Consider the following 19,141-nt stretch of genomic DNA (forward strand, 5'->3'; position numbering starts at 1 on the left):
GCCCGGAAATTGGCTAAAAACATGTGTAATATAGGCCCAAAAAAGGGCCCAAATGAAAGACCCATGAAAATTCGGTTTTATGGTTTGGATTGGACTGAAAAATAAAAATCCGGTTTGGTTTGGTTTGGATTAAAAAGTTATTTGGTTTGGATTCGGTTTCAAAAAATGAAAACCGAATTAGTTCGGTTTGGATTCGGTTTGGGCCTTAATCCAAACCGAAAACCGAACTTTCACCCCTACTAAGTGCTACAAATTAATAAGATATATGCAGGGCATTTCTATAGTTGATGCTTATGAGACTTATGATATCATGGTTTTCCAAATATTTTAAGTGTTTTTTTATTCCAATATAGTCCATAAGAAATAAAAGATAACATAAATATTTAGCTGTTTTAGACTTCATGTTAATATGGATTTATAAATTAATGTGCATGAATAAACAACAATTAGTGGTTGGTTAATGAGAAATTTTCTCCAAACTTGAGGTCTTGTGTTCGATCCTTATTGTATTGTTTTTTGGTCGTCAATAACATCACATAACCATAAACATATTCCGTTTTCTATATTGCGTGGTTTGAATAAGAAACTTTAAACGTTAATAATACGTTTTATTTCATATAAGTAAAAATTATGAAAATATATACATTAATACAAATGCAATAATATTTCTCATGCCTTGCAGATGATCTATTGCTATTCTGCCATGGGGATGTGACTTCTTTTCAGCTGATGTTGGAAGGTTTAAAACTCTTCTCCTCTACTACTGGTTTACAGGTGAATCCTAACAAGTCATCTATCTACTGCAGTGGGTTAGACTCTCCCACTAAAACCTGTCTTACTGATCTCTCTGGTTATACTGTAGAAAATCTACCCTTTAAATACTTAGGGGTACCAATCAGCTCTAAGAAAATCCAAGCTGGTGACTGCAATTTGCTGGTAGAAAAAATGGTTTCAAGAATTAAAATATGGAGTTCTAGGCATCTTTCTTTTGCAGGGAGGATGCAGCTGGTGAATTCTGTGCTTATGAGCATTAGTGTGTATGTGTGTCAATTGTTCCTCAAAAAAATCAATGCCATTTGCAGGTCCTTCCTCTGGTTTGGAGCTTATGATGATGCAAGACCAGGGAGTGTTAACTGGGATAAATTTTGTTTCACCAAAGAGAAAGATGGTCTTGGCTTTAGAAATCTTGCTATTTGGAATCAGGCAACTGTTGGAAAATTGGCCTGGGCCATTGAGCAAAAACAGGACAATCTTTGGGTGAAATGGATCCATGCTCTCTATGTTAAGAACAAAAACTGGCAGCTCTATGTTCCATCTTTAGCTGCTAGCTGGCCTGTCAAGTTTTGCAAGGTCAAAGATGTTTGTAATGACAAATTTCAGGGGTCTGCTTGGTTTTCTACTTCCAACTACTCGATTAAGAACACTTACACTAGTCTGTGTACTCAACCTGAAGCTAATCACTGGTCTAGTTTTATCTGGAACAGACTGACTATCCCTAAACACAGATTTTCCTTATGGCTTGCTCTACTTGACAGACACAAAACCAAAGCTAAATTATTCCAATATGACATAGGGGATGACAACCTGTGTGCTATCTGTGGAGGTGGTCCTGAAACCAGTGCCCACTTGTTCTTTGAATGCTCTTACAGTACAGACTGTTTGGTTAGAGTGCTTAGCTGGCTAGGCATCAATCACACTAGGAGGAATGTGTTACAAGTCCTTCACTGGACAAGAAGATACTGCAGGAATGCCTTCAAAAGGAAGGTCATACTTGCTGCTGTTGCTGGCTTAGTTTATCATATCTGGAGAGCAAGAAACAGCTCAGTTTGGGAAGGAGTTGTCCCTACAGTTCCTACTTTGCTTCAAGCCTTGGAAAGTGATGTGAAGCATAGAGTTCAGCAAGTTTGTACAAGTAGGCTAAACAGTGAAAATAGGGAATGGTTACAATCTTTGTAATTAGCCTAGGTGTTTTTTGGGGTGAAAGACTTCTCCCCCTTAGCTTGTGTTTTCAAAGTGTAGTTTCTAGGCCTAGGCCTTTTTGTTTGCTTTGGGGTGAAAGGCTTCTCCCCCTTAACTAGGTTGTAATTGGTTGTTGGTTTGATTAATATATTCCCCCTTGCTTGCTTGCCAAATATATATATATATATATATATATATATATATATATATATATATATATATATAGGGAAGAGATCATGTGAAAATACATCCTTATGTGAGTATACTAGTATATATGAGAATGAATCTAATCCGTAGGATTAGATTCAATCTAATGGCTAGGATTAATTTGAGCAAACCCATCCACCTTCCCCATTAAGCCACGTCTCTATCAATAAACCCCACCACTTTCTCTCTCTAAAACCTTTCCTCTTCTTTCTCTCTCCCGTTCAAGACTCCTGTTCTCCCTCCTCTCGCAGAAACCTCAGCGATTTTCTCTCTCCTCTCGCGAAAACCACCATCGCAGCTCCGATTTTCTCTCTCCGTTCAAGACTCTCTGTTCGCCGCCGGTGTATTGAAGATTTAAGGTAAATTCGAGTTCAATTGTTATACATTTCTTCTCTCCTTCTACAATTTTTTCAAATTTTAACCTAATTTTTTCAATTGAAGATGACTGGAGTACAAAAACAATACGAACGACGAAGGTAAGCGAATTTGTAACCTAATTTCGAACTTCGTTCGTTGTATATACATTAATTGAAGATATTTTTTATTGAATTTTGATTTTCAGCAAACACAAACATGACAAACAAGCAACAAATCCAGACAATACTGAAGAGTAAGAATTCAGTGCTTTAATTGTAGAGAAATTTATTTATTAATTCCGTAATTTTTGTAATTTTTTCGTAATTTTTCGAAATTATTTTTGTAATTATTTATTCTGCTAATATTTGTATGTTTCTAGCGATTTTGAGAATTTTTATGAACTTTTATGAATTTTCAGAATTTTTTAAAAGAATTTAATTTGTGATTTTTTGAATTATTTTCAGAATTGATAGTTTTAAGATATTTTCGACATTAATTGATATTTTTGTTTTGAAATTTTAAACAGAGGAAATAAGAATGAACGCGCCAAAGAAACGGAGCCAATTGTCCCGTCATCACTTTTGAACGACATCATGAACGATTTAGAGTAATACTTTATACTCTCAATACTTTAGAACATCATAAATCACTATGTAGAACATCATAGATCACTTTGTAGAACATCATAATTGCATATGTTCTAAATATAAGTGCACATGTTCTGGATTTGAAAGCTAGCTGGTGAAATTAATTATATGTTGTGTTATCTGCCGTTTGACAGTTTTACTAGATGCCATTATCTCTTTCCATCTATTAGTTTTGGTGTTTGAGTTTCCCTGATGGTTTGTTCCTGTGTTGTTGTTAACTTTTTTATGTGTCAGTTACGTTGTTAATATTTAAAATGTATCCATAGTGCAGATGATTTCTTGTAGTACTTCTTTTGGTGATAACTTTGTAAAGTTTGAACCCTATTTCCAAGATTTCTCTGCAAAGTTAACAATGTTTGATGAAGTTGCTGGTGTGACTAGCATAAAATTTACTTTCATCTTATGAAACAAAACGCGTGTCGATTCAACCAAGCTTGAGGCATGTATGGTGTCTTAGTTTAAACTTTATTGTCTGGCGGCATGTTCTAATAAGAATTATGACTTTTAAATGTGACGATCAGAAAACGCCAACCTTGGATAGTAGTTGGATATGTTCATGCATCTGTGTTTGACCTTTGGGCACTTCAATCTAAACCAATTACTTGTATTGAACCAAAGTACTATCCAGTTCCTTATCTCTAGTCCAAGTAACATCAAACTTTAATTTGGATTGCCTTTGCTGTATTACCTGATTAGCCATTTGTAGTAACTTTTAGCATACTGTAAATTCAGAACTTAGGTTAGTCACTTTCTGCCGCATGCAAGATTAGTTGTGTAGCAAGATTACTTTTGTGCTTGATGTTTCATGTGGATTTCTAATCAGTTTGATGCTTGTAGAGTATTTTGAAACTGTGACAAGACATGGGATCGATTTGGCATGATGGTTATGTACTTAAATATCATTTTCATGTTTGGTGGAATTCAAATGCTGCAAGAGAATATAATAAATAGCTTATTTGGTTGCAAAAAGACCAGTGATAATGTCGTTCACTGTTGTGTGAAACCGCTACCTTCAGAAGAGTAACATGGCTTAAGTTTGTTTCTAAGTTTAGCTGACTTAAAGTCTTTTTTGTCATGCACATTTTCTTGAGAATTACAACATTTTCTCTGCACAAGTGAAGTTACATTATTCCTAATTGTTACCGCTACCTTCAACATTGAATGGAAATTGCTAATCTTCCATTTTGGGTGTTACTGTGTTAGATATATGATTAGGTTTCATTCTAAAGCCTTCCATATCTACAGAACATATAGTTTAGCTTCTTAGAACACGTAGCATAATTGATTAGAACATATAGAACAATTTACAGAACATATAGGTTCACTTATTAGAACATATAAATTAAATTGTTAAAATATTTATACCTATTTAAAAAAGAACTAATTTTGTTTCATGTGTTGCAGGGAACCCGAAGATCACACCAATCAAGAAACTGAAGTTAAAATCAATGAAGAAAGCATTGATAATGGAAACCAAGAACAAGAGCCTGATCTCACTAAAGGACGGGAAGAGACTGTCAGGTTTAAGACAAAACATAATATTTCAAATAGAAAACTAGTAGATTAATTAGACTTGAAATCACCAACATGTATGTTAGAATGTATCTGATTTCTGCCCCAAGATTAGTATTCATGTGTATCAATATGCAACAAGTTGGGACCTACTAAACTTTTCTATGTTTCTATATATAATTTGTACCATACCTATTCCCAAAATGGTTTTTAAGATTCTAATAATAGTTATAATCTGTGTTGCTGTTATGATGTTCCTATATTGTTGTTTTGGTTTTTAGTTCTATGACTTAAGTAGTTTGCAAGGTTTAATCCAAAATAAAATCTTTCTAATCTATCTAAACATCACCTCTCATTGTGCTAGAACATATAGCTTAATTGCTTAGAACATGTAGCTTAACTGATTAGAACATATAGATTCACTTGTTAGAACATATAAATTCAATTGTTAGAACATATAAACATATTTATAACATTAAGTTAATTTGTTTCATGTGTTGCAGGGAAACCGAAACTCAAACCAATGCAGAAACTGAACCTATCATCAATGAAGAAACCAATGCCAATGTAAACAAAGAACAAGAGGAAGTGAATCAGAAGAATGACAAAAGAAGGAAACATATTGCAAAAAGGAAACAAGGGAATGAAATTGTTGTTAGAGATGTCAAGAAGCACAAGTCTGCAGTTGTTGTGCACTCGAGATCAAAAGACTGTGTAGAAGTGGATAACAAATCAAAACCGGTGGAGAAGAAAAAGGCTAGACTTTTGGTCCAAAGAATACCACCAAATTGGTTCATGGCACTTATTCCTAAAATTCCGAGACAACACAGAGCTGCCATTAGGAAAATAGGCTTTGGTGCCTTCCTTGATTTAGATATTGGTGCCCATAAGTCTGCGTTTTCTGCTGAACTTGTAACAAGCTTAGACGCCAACAGAGTTAATTTGGTGATGGATAACAAAGAAGAAATAGATATTCAGTTGAAAGACATACACCTTGTGTACGGGCTTCCAATAGGAGGAAGGAAAATAGTGGAACCGAAGAAGGAAGAAGATGAAGAATGGGTTTCATTTCTGAGAACATGGAGGGGATTCTTTAACATGGAAAGTGGAAGTCCATACCTGTCAAAAGTATTAGATAGGTTGAATGAGTTATGTGAAAAAGACTTGTGTGATGAATTTTTATGGCATTTCGTGGTGTGTGTAGTGAATACTTGTATATGCTCAACATCAAGACCGGAAGTGGCATACAAGTTTCTGTATAGCTGCATGGACATACAGAAAATTCATGAATTAGACTGGTGCCATTACACTTTTGTAAATATGAAGATAGCTGCTGAAAAATGGAAAGGAGGAAATGCTTATTTCACTGGACCATTGCCTTTCTTACTGGTATGTACACTGCCCATAACATATAGTTTAAAAGTATAGAACAATTATGTTAACTGGTTAGAACACATACTTAAATGTTTAGAACATATTCTTTTTCTGCTTAGAATATATATCTTAAGTTGCAGAACATATTCCTCAATAGGTTAGAACATGTTAAATAATTTTGTTAGAACATATTGATTAAGTTGTTAGAACATATTGATAAAGTTGTTAGAACATATAATTTTAATTGGTAGAATATCAATCTACAATGAAACATTTACTTAATTGAAATAGCCTATGAATTTGCTAGTTTGATCTTAAAGTCTTAAACTTGCTTGATTATTACAGATTAGGATTAAAAGTTGCCCTTCTTTGTTTTGAAAGTCGCTCTGCTTTTAGCAAAGAGTTTTGTCATTGCGTATGTCTTAATTACTTGAAGCAAAATATTTATAAATATTCAAACTCTATACAGATTACATATTTTGACCGGTTGCAAAGGGAGAAGATTGTGCAACCAAGAGAGTTCCCTCTCCTTTCAGTCTGGAACAGTGAGAGGATAGAAGAAAGAATGAAGATTGAAAACAAGAGGGGCTTTGGAAAGGGGGTTGTGCTCAAAAGAATAGCTTATGAAGGATTACTAGAAGAACAAGTTGAAGAACACATATACCAGAAAGATCCTGACTTGCAAGCAGGCTCATCAACTTCATCCTACAACATTATGGTAAGTAACTGGAAACATAGAATTTAAATACTTACCATGCAAGTTAGTACACATGGTTAGAATATTCAGAACATATTACTTAACTAGTTAGAACATATTGTTTGGTGATTCCAACATAATTGTTTTACCATAGAACAAGATAGTCTCTGGTTATGATTCTAGAATGCATTGCCGTCTATGAGATTTTGTATTTTCCATTTTTCTCACCCTTGATTGATGGTAATTGGTAATTTAGAACATATACAGTAACATGTTAGAACATATGAAGTAATTAATAGAACATTTGGATTAAATACTTACAACATATTACTTAACTAGTTAGAACATATACAATAACAGATTAGAACATGTAGGTTTAATTATTAGAACAATTAGATGAAATACTTAGAACAAAGTGTATTGGTTGTTGGAACTTATATTAAATGAATTCAAAAAATAGTTTTAGCACAGTTCCGAACATTGAATACATTCCTTAGAACATATTATAGAATATTTAGAACAAATAGACTTAATTCTTAGAACATATATCTAATTGATGAATCTGTTTTACTTGAATGAAGGGCTTTCTGGACAAATTTGGGGATTTGGCTAAGGCACTGGCTTCAAATATCAACGAGATGTATGTTATGGTAGATAAAGCATCTGACCTTTTCAAAGAAGGCGATACAGCAGAGGAACTGAAAAGGCTGGTCGATAATATTTGGAGCAAGTACACAAATAAGCCAACTGAGCCAATTCTGCCCGAAGCACAAGAAAAAGTCAAGAGTCCTTCAGTTCTTAGCCAAGACAAACAAATGTTTGATGAACCTGGATTCATTGAGGAATTGGACGTGGTAATGGCTAAGGCATGGGAAGATTACCAAGAGAGAATAGGTATGAGTAAGAAATTTGTCAAGCCACGTCCAACAAAAAAGAAAAAGAAGGCAAGAGATGAATCTGATATATTAGGCTTCAAATTGTTGACCCAAAGCCAAACCGATGAAGAAGAAGAGCAACCCCTCCCATTTGCTACAACAACGACACACATCTTTGTTCCAGAATCAGAATCACCAGTGATCCTTAGGGATATTCCATCTTCATCTGCATTAAAGCCAACAGAAGTGATTTCTCTCGACAGTGCTGAATCGTTTGAAAATATGGATTTGGATTTGGACTTGGATCTGGCACTTGGAGTTCAAAAATCCTTGGAAAATGCAGCAAACAATGTCAAAAGCCAAGAACAAACAGACACAGAAAATGCAACAAACAAGCCAAGTTCGGGTAAAGATGATGACCCTAAGGAAAGAGCGTCTGATGTTGTTCCAACAGAGGCTACTTTGGGTAACAATGATCAGCAAATGGGAACAGAAACTACTAAAACACCAACTGGTTTAGATATTGATGGAAAGCAAGCTGGTTCGCCAAAATATGAGGAGCCAAAACAGAAAATAGATGAGCAGGAAGGGTAATTACACATAATTTATTGTAATTCCTATTTTGGAAAAACCGTGAAACAATGAAATAATTGTATTTTGGTATTTTGATGGATTAGAACAATTATTATTTTCAGAATTGTTTAAAGATTCGAATGCTTAATGTTTTTTAGAACACAAAGTGTTATGATTTAGAACTTTGATTTTATGTACAGGGGAAATGATGAAAGTAGAAAGAGTCAAAGATGCATTGAGAAGCTCCCGCAATATTTAAGATCGCCTTTCATGGTCAAACATGATGCAGCGTTCAAGAGAGTAGATGTTGCTAAAAGAAGGATGGCTGATTATGCATTTGCTGAAGGACCAATTGAGTAAGTTATAAATTTTCACTTTCATTATTAAGATTTTATATATTATTTGAATTCAGAAGTTTATCTTTGTGAATTCAGAACTTTATATGTGTGAAGTCAGAACTTTATCTTTGTGAATTCAGAACATTTACCTAGTTGAATTAGAACAATTACTACGTTAAGTCAGAACATTGACATTTTGTGCATTCCATAGTTTTTGAATTCAGAACTTTATCTTTGTGAATTCAGAACTTTATCTTTGTGAATTCAGAACATTTACCTAGTTGAATTTTAACAATTACTAAGTTAAGTCAGAACATTGACATTTTGTGCATTCCATAGTTTTTGAATTCAGAACTTTATCTTTGTGAATTCAGAACTTTATCTTTGTGAATTCAGAACATTTACCTAGTTGAATTAGAACAATTACTAAGTTAAGTCAGAACATTGACATTTTGTGCATTCCATAGTTTTTGAATTCAGAACTTTATCTTTGTGAATTCAGAACTTTATCTTTAGGAATTCAGAACATTTACCTAGTTGAATTAGAACAATTACTAAGTTAAGTCAGAACATTCACATTTTGTGCAATCCATAGTTTTTGAATTCAGAACTTTATCTTTGTGAATTCAAAACATTTACCTAGTTGAATTAGAAAAATTACTTTCCTGATTTAGAACATCTAACTTTTAATTTTATTTCTCAAAAATTGATATAATATTTGTGTTTTTGTTGAATGAAGTGAGCTTTTGTACAACGATAAGCTAAACAAAATCACAAGAGAAGAAATGAAAAGTCTTGCGGGCGAAAATCATATGCTCAACAATATAGCTGATGCATGGGCATACCTTTTAAATGTTGAAAACAGAAGGCGAGGTGTAGGAACAGAAAGTAGATTTTTCTTCAGCACAAAGCCATATGTAAGTTAATACATATAAAATGATGTCTAAATTAAAATTCGAGTAGCACTTTTTTTTGACAAATATTTAAACATTTTCAGGACATCTTATGCAAAGATAAGTACTTTCTTTCGAGTATCAAGTTCAATGAAAGATATCCTGCTTTGTTTAAAAGAATGGATGAAGAACTAGCACATGCTAAAGTAACAAGCTTGCAAAGAGTTCAATTGGTATGATTCTAATTATGTGTGACTTGTTGACGTAATATTATACTACTTTCACAAACAGCAACATAACTCTAAACATTAAATTTTCAGGTGTTTTTTCCGATAGTTAATGGTGGTCATTACTATCTATTGTGCATTAACTTCATGAATGGCAGTTTGGACGTGATTGACAACCAATGCATTACACCCCCTATGACGTATTTGGGAAAATACAAGAATGAACCAAGAAATATGGTACGCTTTCTATCTAAATCTGTGTTAAAGTGATGACATAGATTTTAACTAACTAATTATTGTCAGAACAAAATTTTCCAAATTCAGAACATATAGAAAGAATATTTAGAACATTGTGCTACAAATACAGAACATATTCCTAAACTTCAGAAAAAATAATGTTTCTCACTTTGACAATTTCACAGTTGAAAGGCTTCGCAGAATATTATTTTGCAAGACACAATGGAGGAAACAAAAGTTCTGTAACTGATTTCAAAACAAGAAACCTGAATATGAAATGGAAAAGCAACGCCAATTATGATGATTGTGGAGTGTTTTTGCTGAAGCACATGGAAACTTATTATGGAGAGAGTGCAAAGGAATGGAATCCGGGACTGGAAAAAGACAACGTAAGTGTTTAAAATTTAAATTTAATGATAAGCCTCATGAGTTTAGAACATTGGAATACACTCAAAACATATACTTGGTTATACAGAACATGTTCCTTAACTAGTTAGAACATATACTTGTTGATACAGAACATGTTCAACTTGTTAGAACATATACCGTAACAGGTTAGAACATGTAGAATTAATTATTAGAACAATTAGATGAAATGCTTAGAACAAAGTGTATTGATTGTTAGAACTTATATTAAATGAGTTCAGAAAATATTTAGAACATATTGTTGAATTTGTTAGAACATATAGGGTTAGTTATTAGAACAATTGGATTAAATGCTTAAAACAAAGTGTATTTAACATCTATTTTTTTGTTCTAACCTTCAAATTGATGTCATTGCAGTTTGAGCAAATGAAGAGATTGAGAGTTGAATATTGTGGAAAGTTATTGGCGCACAAAGAGAATGATGAACATCATACAATGATTTCAAAATCAAGAACATGGGCACTAGAAAACAAAATTTGAGGAAATTGTAATAGCTAGTTGTAGATCAATGCTAGAAACATGTAGCTTACATGTAGCATCAAATTTCGTACTTGTTATAAATAGGTTGTGTTGAAGATGTAGCTTAAATGCTTAGAATTTTTGGCTTTCTTGTTAGAACATATTTCTGAAGTGGTTAGAACATTTATGTGAATTTCTTGTTAGTATTATAAATACTATGAGTATTAGCATAATTAGTTGAAAAATGTGAGAATTAGCATTATCAAAATTTAGTATTATTGATATTTAGTATTGTCAAACTAAATATTCAATGCAATGACTTTGTTTCATAATTTGTTGTTATCCTTGATTTAATTAATGCAAATAGAAACAAGTCTATTAAACAAATAAAATATATTCCAATAATTTGTAATCATTTCTTGTTGAACGTGATTCGGAACAAATACTATGTTATTTCAAAACGTATGGTAAGTTGACTTAGAGCATTTACATTTTGTGCACTAACTTTTAACTTTTTTAAGAACTAAGAACTTTTTAAATTAAGAACTTTGTCTCTTTGAATTCAGAACATTTACTTAGTTGAATTAGAACAATTACTTTACTTACTCATAACATCGAACTTTTAACTTTATTTCTTAAAATTTGGTTTAGTGTTTGTATTGTAGATGAATGAAGTGAACTTTTGTACAACGATAAGCTAAAATGAGAAGTCATGCGGGCGAAAATAATAATATCAACAATATGCATGGGGATACCTTTTAATTGTTGAAAATAATAGTTAAGCAAAAGGAACATAAAGTATATTTTTCAGAGCCATGAAAAAACTATATAGATATACATTGTTCATGGAAAATATGACAATGTCCAAAAACGTATCACAAAAAAAAAAACTATAAAAAAATAACACTTCAAAAAGTGAGAGGATCTATGTGGCGATGGTGAATGATGAAATTGTGTATTCTTTGGCGAGAAGCTTTTAATGACAATTCTGAAAAAAAAAAACAAAACAAATTGTGTCAAGGGAACTAAATAATGAATAAAAAGCATCATTGAAATTAAAACATTATAATTCTATAGTTTAGAACATTATGTATATTGTGTAGAACATAGTGCACAGTTTCCTGGAACATGCAGTTTTAAGTGTAGTACATGATATAGATTGGTTAGAACAATATGAATATTGTGTAGAACAGAATGCAGAATTCCCTAAAACATATAGTGATAAGTTTAGAACATCATGTATATTAATTAGAATATATGATAATTTATTCAGAACATCAAGGTAATAGAATTTTTTACATCCAAACCATGTTATAAAAACTTATAACTTACAATTTTCTTTCACTTTATGTGGGCAATTCCGGATATCATGGTAACCAAGCTCTCCACAACCTCTACATAACCTTTTCTTCTTTTGGCTTTGCTCAATTGCCTTTTCCTTGTCACCTTTCAATCGTTTGTCACTACCTGTACCTGGAACATGAACCCCCGTGCCTTTGTTCTTTGAAATTTTAGGCGGCTTAACCACAATTTCAGTAGGAAGGGTAGCTCCAATCAGTAGCTCGATGTCTGTTGCTTTGCTAGGAGAACCATTGTTTTCATGATTGTTAGAACTCTTCTTAGCTTCCAAGTTTAACCTTAAACCTTTTAAATTCTTCACAAGATCAGTAAGATCTTCTTCATTACCCTGAGCCAAACTCACACATGTGTGAATTTCTGACCATAACTCATTTAACATTCTTTTACAATCAACAAAGTTAACACATGCCTCCAAGATATTTCCTTCTAAATCAAAAATTGGCGTTTTAGTTGCCAAACTAGTCCACCTATTTAGCACATAAGCATCAGGAATATACTCAATCATCTTTGCCTTCCACACCCAAATCATGTGCCTACAAGGAATCCCTAACCTCTCAAACATCTTGCACATACACTTACTATCTAGGTTAGCCGGGTTAAAACTAACATCAAACTTTCTTATTCTACATCCTTCTCTAATGGTAAAGATTTCAAACCCATTTTCTTTCTTGTACTCCTCAAGTCCACAGTGAAAGCAACCAATCTCGAGCTCCTCTTGAAAATCATAAAAGACTGAAACAGTGTAGATTTTAGAAGCATGTTTCTCTAATGCAAAGGAAGTCTTACATTCTGGATGCTTGTGTTTAGAATCATTGTCAAATTGACCTTGAGTATGTCTTTGAGCATCCAATGCACTCTCAAATCTCATGTAAAACTCTACTAGAGTGAGATGGGGATTGGTAAACTTTGTATAAAAATTGTTCTCACTCTCTGACCTTGATGTAGTCCTCATGATACCACATAGAAACGAATCTCTAAAGTATGCTGGGATCCACATTTGACGCTTCTCATACAACTGCTTCAACCACTCATGGTCTTGAAGCTTGAACTCAGCAAGAACCTTTCCCCATTTCTCTTCAAATTCTGTTGGCTCAATCTCTTCACTCCAAACACATTTGCAAATTTTATTAAGAAACAGGGTATCTTGCGTAATCTGACGGCCGACTTTCTCAGGCATTTTTTTCATTATATGCCACATACAAAACCTATGCTCAGCGGTCTGAAACACTTTAGGAATAGCTATTTTCATTGCCGGATCTTCATCCGTAATCAAACAAGCTGGCTCATTACCTCCCATTGCCTTGAGGAAAGTTCTAAAAACCCACTCAAAAGACACGATGTCCTCATGGGCTATTAAAGCAGCACCAAAAGTAACACACTTCTTGTGGTGATCAACTCCAGTAAATGGGCCAAATATCATATTATACCTAAAAACAAATTTCAGAACATTCAGTATAATGTTTAGAACATATGAATAGTTATATAGAACATGCTGAATAATATTTAGAACATATGTACAGTTATTAGAACAAGATAACCATGCATTCAGAACTTGATGAGTAATGTTTAAAACATGCAGATTTTAACTTAGAACATCATGAATATTATGTAGAACAAAATTTAGATGAATTCAGAACATGACAAGAAATTACCTATTTGTTTGAAATGTGGTGTCAAAAGAAACCATATCACCAAAGAGTGCATAATTCTTTCTACATATTGGATCTGCCCAAAAAGCTTTACAAAGTTGCTCGTCTTCATCCACCTCATAGTCAAAGAAAAATGCACTCCATAACAACTTCTTGTTCTGAAAGTTATTCACAAACATTTGGGCATCCGATCCTTCAATGTAAGCCTTCAAATCTCTATGAAAATTTTTGAAATCTTGCTTGGATGCACCAACGTTATCATACGATCCAACTAACTCCTTCATCAATCTAAAAGTCTTAACCGGACCAATGTTCACCTTCGAATTATCAATAATCATCTTCTTATGAAGAATATTCATTTTCCTACCCGCTTTCTGAAATTTTAGACAACCCGGGGTGTAAAGAGCATGAACATGTGGCTCTCGGAATTCAGTCACCACATAAAAACCTTCATTTTTATACTTCATAACCATCCGAGCCTTGCAACCAACACGAGTAACTAGCCTTCTTCGAGGTATAGGTACTTTATCTTCATTACCTTCCCCTTTTTTAACATTTGGCATGCCTCCAACCTTAACTATTGCTTTTTCTTTGAAACCAGCCTTGTTGCATAAACAATACTGAAAAGCAATAACGTCTAGTGCCTTCCTTTTTGTAGCAGTAGATTTCCTCATCACAAAACCAGCAGCTTTTGAATATGCTTTATAAAATGAAATACCCTCTTCGACACTCATAAATTTCATCCCTACAACAGGTTTTAACTCATCAGAACAACATGGAATCCATTCTCTCGTTCCCCCTGGACTTAATATAGGAATTACTTCAGGAGTAACAGCCACATTTGAATTAGAACAACTTGCATATTGTTCATTATCCACAACAGAATCTAGAAAAAAATAACAAAAAAATAATTCAGAACATGTATAAAGTTTACATAGAACATTGGGTTAAAAGTGGAGAACAATGTAAGAATAATTCAGAACATCAGAAAGAATGAGACAGGAAAATAGAGAACTATACAAAATCCTAGAAGCAAGTATTACTCAAAACATTTTAAACGACTATGCCGAAGATATAATGCAATCATTCACATCATCAAAAATAATTTACAACTTGGAGTTCATTAGAGGTGATCATTATTCACAACATGATCAAAAAACGAATTTAAAAATAATTCAGAACGTGTATAATATGTACATAGAACATTGGGTTACAAATTCAGAACATTTATAGCGATTATTCAGAACGTTAACAAATTAGACACAATAATAAGAAAACTCACTTGATTCCGTCAATGATGAGGACGAACTATGATGAAATTCTGATGCCATTGCTCGAAAGAATACTGATCTGTAAATCAAAAACATGAAACACATACATGATTGAATACAAATTTGAACACATAAATTAAAAACAAAATTCAAAGGAACAAATAGATAATCAAAAATCTAAAATATATAACAAATACAAATCAAAAATCAAAATAAAAAACAAATCAGAAAATAAAAAACAAAACAAAAACAACTCACCAAATATGAGTGCAATTCGGCAATTCAAATTATAAAAGAAGCTCACGAAATTCAGCAAATAAACAATTCGATAATCAACAATTAATAATTTCAATTCAATACTAATAGAATTGGAATCGATAATCAAAACTAGGTCAGAAATTGGAAAATTATCAAGCAAAATACACAAATCAAAATTGCGAAAATTGATAAAAAAATACCTTGAAATAATCAAGTAGATGAATGTATTCGAGAATTGAATTGAATTCTGAAGCGAATTTGGAGACGAATTGGACCTTGATTAAGGTGCTCTAATGGCGGCAGCAACATCAAAGAGAAAGGCGAGAAAACAGAGAGAGAAAGCAGAGATTAGAGAGAGAAACTAATTACGTGAAAACTGAATTTTATGGGCTGATTATACTTAAAAGAATTTACCAAATTGCCATTAATAATCCTTCATTTCAGGCTGTTAGATTAGAGATGATTCAAGGGTTAAGATCTATTCTCACATAGGATGTGTTCTCACATAAAGGAGGTGTTCTCATATGAGCCCTCCTCTATATATATATATATATATATATATATATATATATATATATATATATATATATATATATATATATATATATATTTCTCATGATAAAGTTTATCGTTACATATGCTTGTGTAATTTACTAGAAGTAGTCAAAGTTTTTTTTGTAACTTTGATCACATAAATAATAAAAAAGAACATCTTTATAGAATGGAGGAAGTACATTGAGTTTGTAGAGAGACGTGCATGTTATTAGTATTAGTACATTTCATTAACAATTGGTACATAAAAAATAAAAACAAAACATTTCATCATCAATTCTACTCGTTTGGACTTTAAATAGATCGAAATAAAAAAGGAAATACCAAAAGTGTCTTATTGTTTTCCCCATATATTAAAAATGCCTTGTTAGGAATAACTAGTTTAGGACCCATGTAACACACGGTTACTACTAATAATTTATTATTTCAATAACTAAATAAAATACTTGTGATATTAGGAAAACGTGAAAATAAACAGTTATGTGAGTGTAAATTCAAAGTTGTGCAAAAAATATTCAAATGAACTAAATTTGCATATTGCAATACAAAATTAAGGAGTATAGTTGTGTACTTGTACAGTTGTACGTAGATCGATCTAACAAAGTTAACAGTATAAATTCAAAGTTGTGCAAAAAATATTCAAATGAACTAAATTTGCATATTATAATACAAAATTAAGGATTATAGTTGTGTACTTGTACATTTGTACGTAGATCGATCTAACAAAGTTAACCAAACCCGAATGACTGACACAATACTAATTTTCGAAAAGATCATAGCATAACCGAGTTAGTCAAGTGCAACATAGTTTTATTTAAGTACAATTTTGATGAATTTATTTCTAATGTTAGTCTACTTACCATGTATTATTATTTTAATTAACACTCGTACTTACCATGTGTTATACTATCAACAGTAAACTAACATTAGAAGTCCATTTATCAATATTATTTAAATTTGTTATCAGATTAAAAAGTTATAATAATACATACATTAAATCATTATCATAAAGCAAAAAATAATATTGATTCATCTTTCCACCAATAATATATTATGTAGTAACATTATGGTAATTGAAATATATTTCTATTCTATTTTTATCTTAGTTTCCTAAAAAAGTTAATGTAATATTTTTTTTAGAGTTAGAGAATATTTTGGCAGGAAAAAAATGCACCAGGAAATGACACGTATCATTCCTGGTGTCTGTTTTAGTAAAATGGCCAACCTTGCTACTGGTATAACGGAATAGGTCTTGTGCATGCCAGATATTTGAAAATTATTATTTTACCATTTTTTATAAGATATTTATCCCTAAAAGTTAATGTGTAATTATAAATCTTGAACGTACTCATTTAATCATCTAATATGTTTTATATGTTTCATATGATAATTTGACCAAAACACCCGATATGCTTAATATGTTAATTTGACTAAATGTTGATTAAATATATTTCTATTAATTATATGAATATTTGACTAAAATATTACCAAAATCGTCTAATACTGATATATTCTTTAACCTTGTAATTATTTTTCATTCATACATAAACAACTTGGATAAAAGGAGCAAATAAAATAAAATAAAATAAAATAAAATTGATATGTTATTTTAGGAAAGGGGTTTTTAGGGGAAAAATTTTGCACCAGGAAATGACATGTGTATTCTTGGTGTCTGTTTTAGTATAATATAAAAAAAGTACTTAGTCTCATCAGTGCGCCATTGCCAACCTTGCTATTGATATACTCCGTAATAGATTAGGTCTTGTGCATGCACGGATATTCGAAAATTATTATTTGACCATTTTTTTATAAGATATTTATCCCTTCAAGTTAATGTGTAATTAATAAATCTTGAACGTACTCATTTAATCATCTAATAAATTTTATACGTTTAATGTAATAATTTGATCAGAATATCCGATATGCTTAATATGTTAATTTGATTAAAATGTTGATTAAATATATTTTCTATTAATTATATGAATATTTGACTAAATCATCATCATTATCATTACCCCATTGCCTCAAAGAGGCTCCCGCAAGAAGCGGGGTAGGGGGGGGGGGGTCGTGCATGCAACCTTAGCCCTGCAATTGTGTAACACCCCGACAATTCTCTCTTTTCTAAAATAACCTTTTAATATAAACGTAGAGAATTATCAAGGCATTATCGCCCGTGTGAAAACGTAACGGCTTATTCAGAATTTTGCAGCGGAAAACATAAAACTAACCTTAGGTTTATAAATAATCGATTACAGGTTTAGTCCCAAAAATCAATCAACGAAAATAAGGAAATATAAATAGTATGACAAGTTTAAAGTCCAATTAAACAAACCCAAGTCAACTTAGCAAATCAAAACTAAATACAAGCTCTCTATTCCCGATCCCAATGATGCAACATCTTCAAACCTGCAGATGGGCAATATGCTTATTGATCCTTAGAAACTGCTCACCAAAGATTGGGTCATCACAGGATCAATAAGGCATATCCATGATCAACATGCACAAGCAAAAGCACGTAATCAGCAAAGCTGAGTACTACATACTAAATCAATAACAATCCTAACATGATTCTATTAAACGAACAACCCTAACATGATACTAATGAACACAAACAAGGGCAGACAAAACATGATAGTTTGACGACCATACTTGACCAGACTAGACTAGGCTAGACTTTTAGCAATAATATTATTTTAGTTGAAATAGACAATGGACCGAGTTGTCCGTCCGGCAGTCTTCACTAAGGAAGACGAGGTACGGGCGCGACTCCGTAACCTCAGAGACCTGCGATATCGAGGAACATTTGAATAAAAATAGAACACGGTGATCAATCCGGTCCCAGAAAAGGCCATGGGTTACCACCATGAACCCCAACTCCTGTTTGTCCGTCACTTTAGACGTGCACGGTCTAAAGCTATTGCTACTCAGTTTCACTTTACATGATTTACAAATTGAGACTCTGTTATGAATCAAAAATCACATAAGGCATGCAATCCACATTTGTTCACAACTGTTTTTATCTTGGAATTAAGTAAGTGATCACAAAGGCACCAATCAAGACTCATTCCAATTTATCCAACCTTTCTTTAACCATGATCAACCCCTGTATATGGGTATAAAGTTTCAACTTACTAAACAAGGTCCACCGCCCTCATAAAGTAGTGAAAAGCTAAAAAGGGAACAACAACCAACATATATAGAATAATCTAGCGTTCCCAACCAACATGTTTGTATCAGTCATCCATACTAACATGTTACAATTCTCATAATG

General features: G+C 32.5%; 2 protein-coding genes across 4 annotated transcripts; one reads left to right on the forward strand and one right to left on the reverse strand.

Annotated features, from left to right (window-relative positions):
* The first annotated feature begins 2,162 nt into the window (after positions 1 to 2,162).
* LOC130468015 (uncharacterized) lies at positions 2,163 to 11,015 on the forward strand. Its single transcript, XM_056837335.1, has 14 exons — positions 2,163 to 2,525; positions 2,608 to 2,642; positions 2,729 to 2,776; positions 3,050 to 3,130; positions 4,575 to 4,691; positions 5,186 to 6,071; positions 6,526 to 6,774; positions 7,335 to 8,218; positions 8,402 to 8,557; positions 9,279 to 9,456; positions 9,537 to 9,665; positions 9,753 to 9,896; positions 10,082 to 10,285; positions 10,680 to 11,015. Exons 2-14 carry the CDS (start codon positions 2,608 to 2,610, stop codon positions 10,800 to 10,802), a joined length of 3,234 nt encoding a protein of 1,077 aa, XP_056693313.1. The 5' UTR covers positions 2,163 to 2,525; the 3' UTR covers positions 10,803 to 11,015.
* A 201-nt stretch (positions 11,016 to 11,216) lies between these two features.
* On the reverse strand, positions 11,217 to 15,811 carry LOC130468016 (protein FAR1-RELATED SEQUENCE 5-like). 3 transcript variants are annotated; one of them, XM_056837337.1, is made up of 4 exons: positions 15,072 to 15,450; positions 13,793 to 14,675; positions 12,114 to 13,567; positions 11,217 to 11,769 (listed from the first exon to the last, which is right to left on the reverse strand). In XM_056837337.1, coding segments are annotated over exons 1-4 (2,433 nt in total). In that variant the 5' UTR covers positions 15,166 to 15,450; the 3' UTR covers positions 11,217 to 11,767. The 3 variants fall into 3 exon arrangements, with proteins under 3 accessions (XP_056693315.1, XP_056693316.1, XP_056693314.1); XM_056837338.1 differs by lacking the exon at positions 11,217 to 11,769 and adding an exon at positions 15,519 to 15,811 and having other exon boundaries at positions 12,024 to 13,567; positions 15,072 to 15,139; XM_056837336.1 differs by lacking the exon at positions 11,217 to 11,769 and having other exon boundaries at positions 12,024 to 13,567.
* Positions 15,812 to 19,141: the final 3,330 nt, after the last annotated feature.

Source organism: Spinacia oleracea, chromosome 2, assembly GCF_020520425.1.
Source record: "Spinacia oleracea cultivar Varoflay chromosome 2, BTI_SOV_V1, whole genome shotgun sequence".
NCBI lineage: Eukaryota > Viridiplantae > Streptophyta > Magnoliopsida > Caryophyllales > Amaranthaceae > Spinacia > Spinacia oleracea.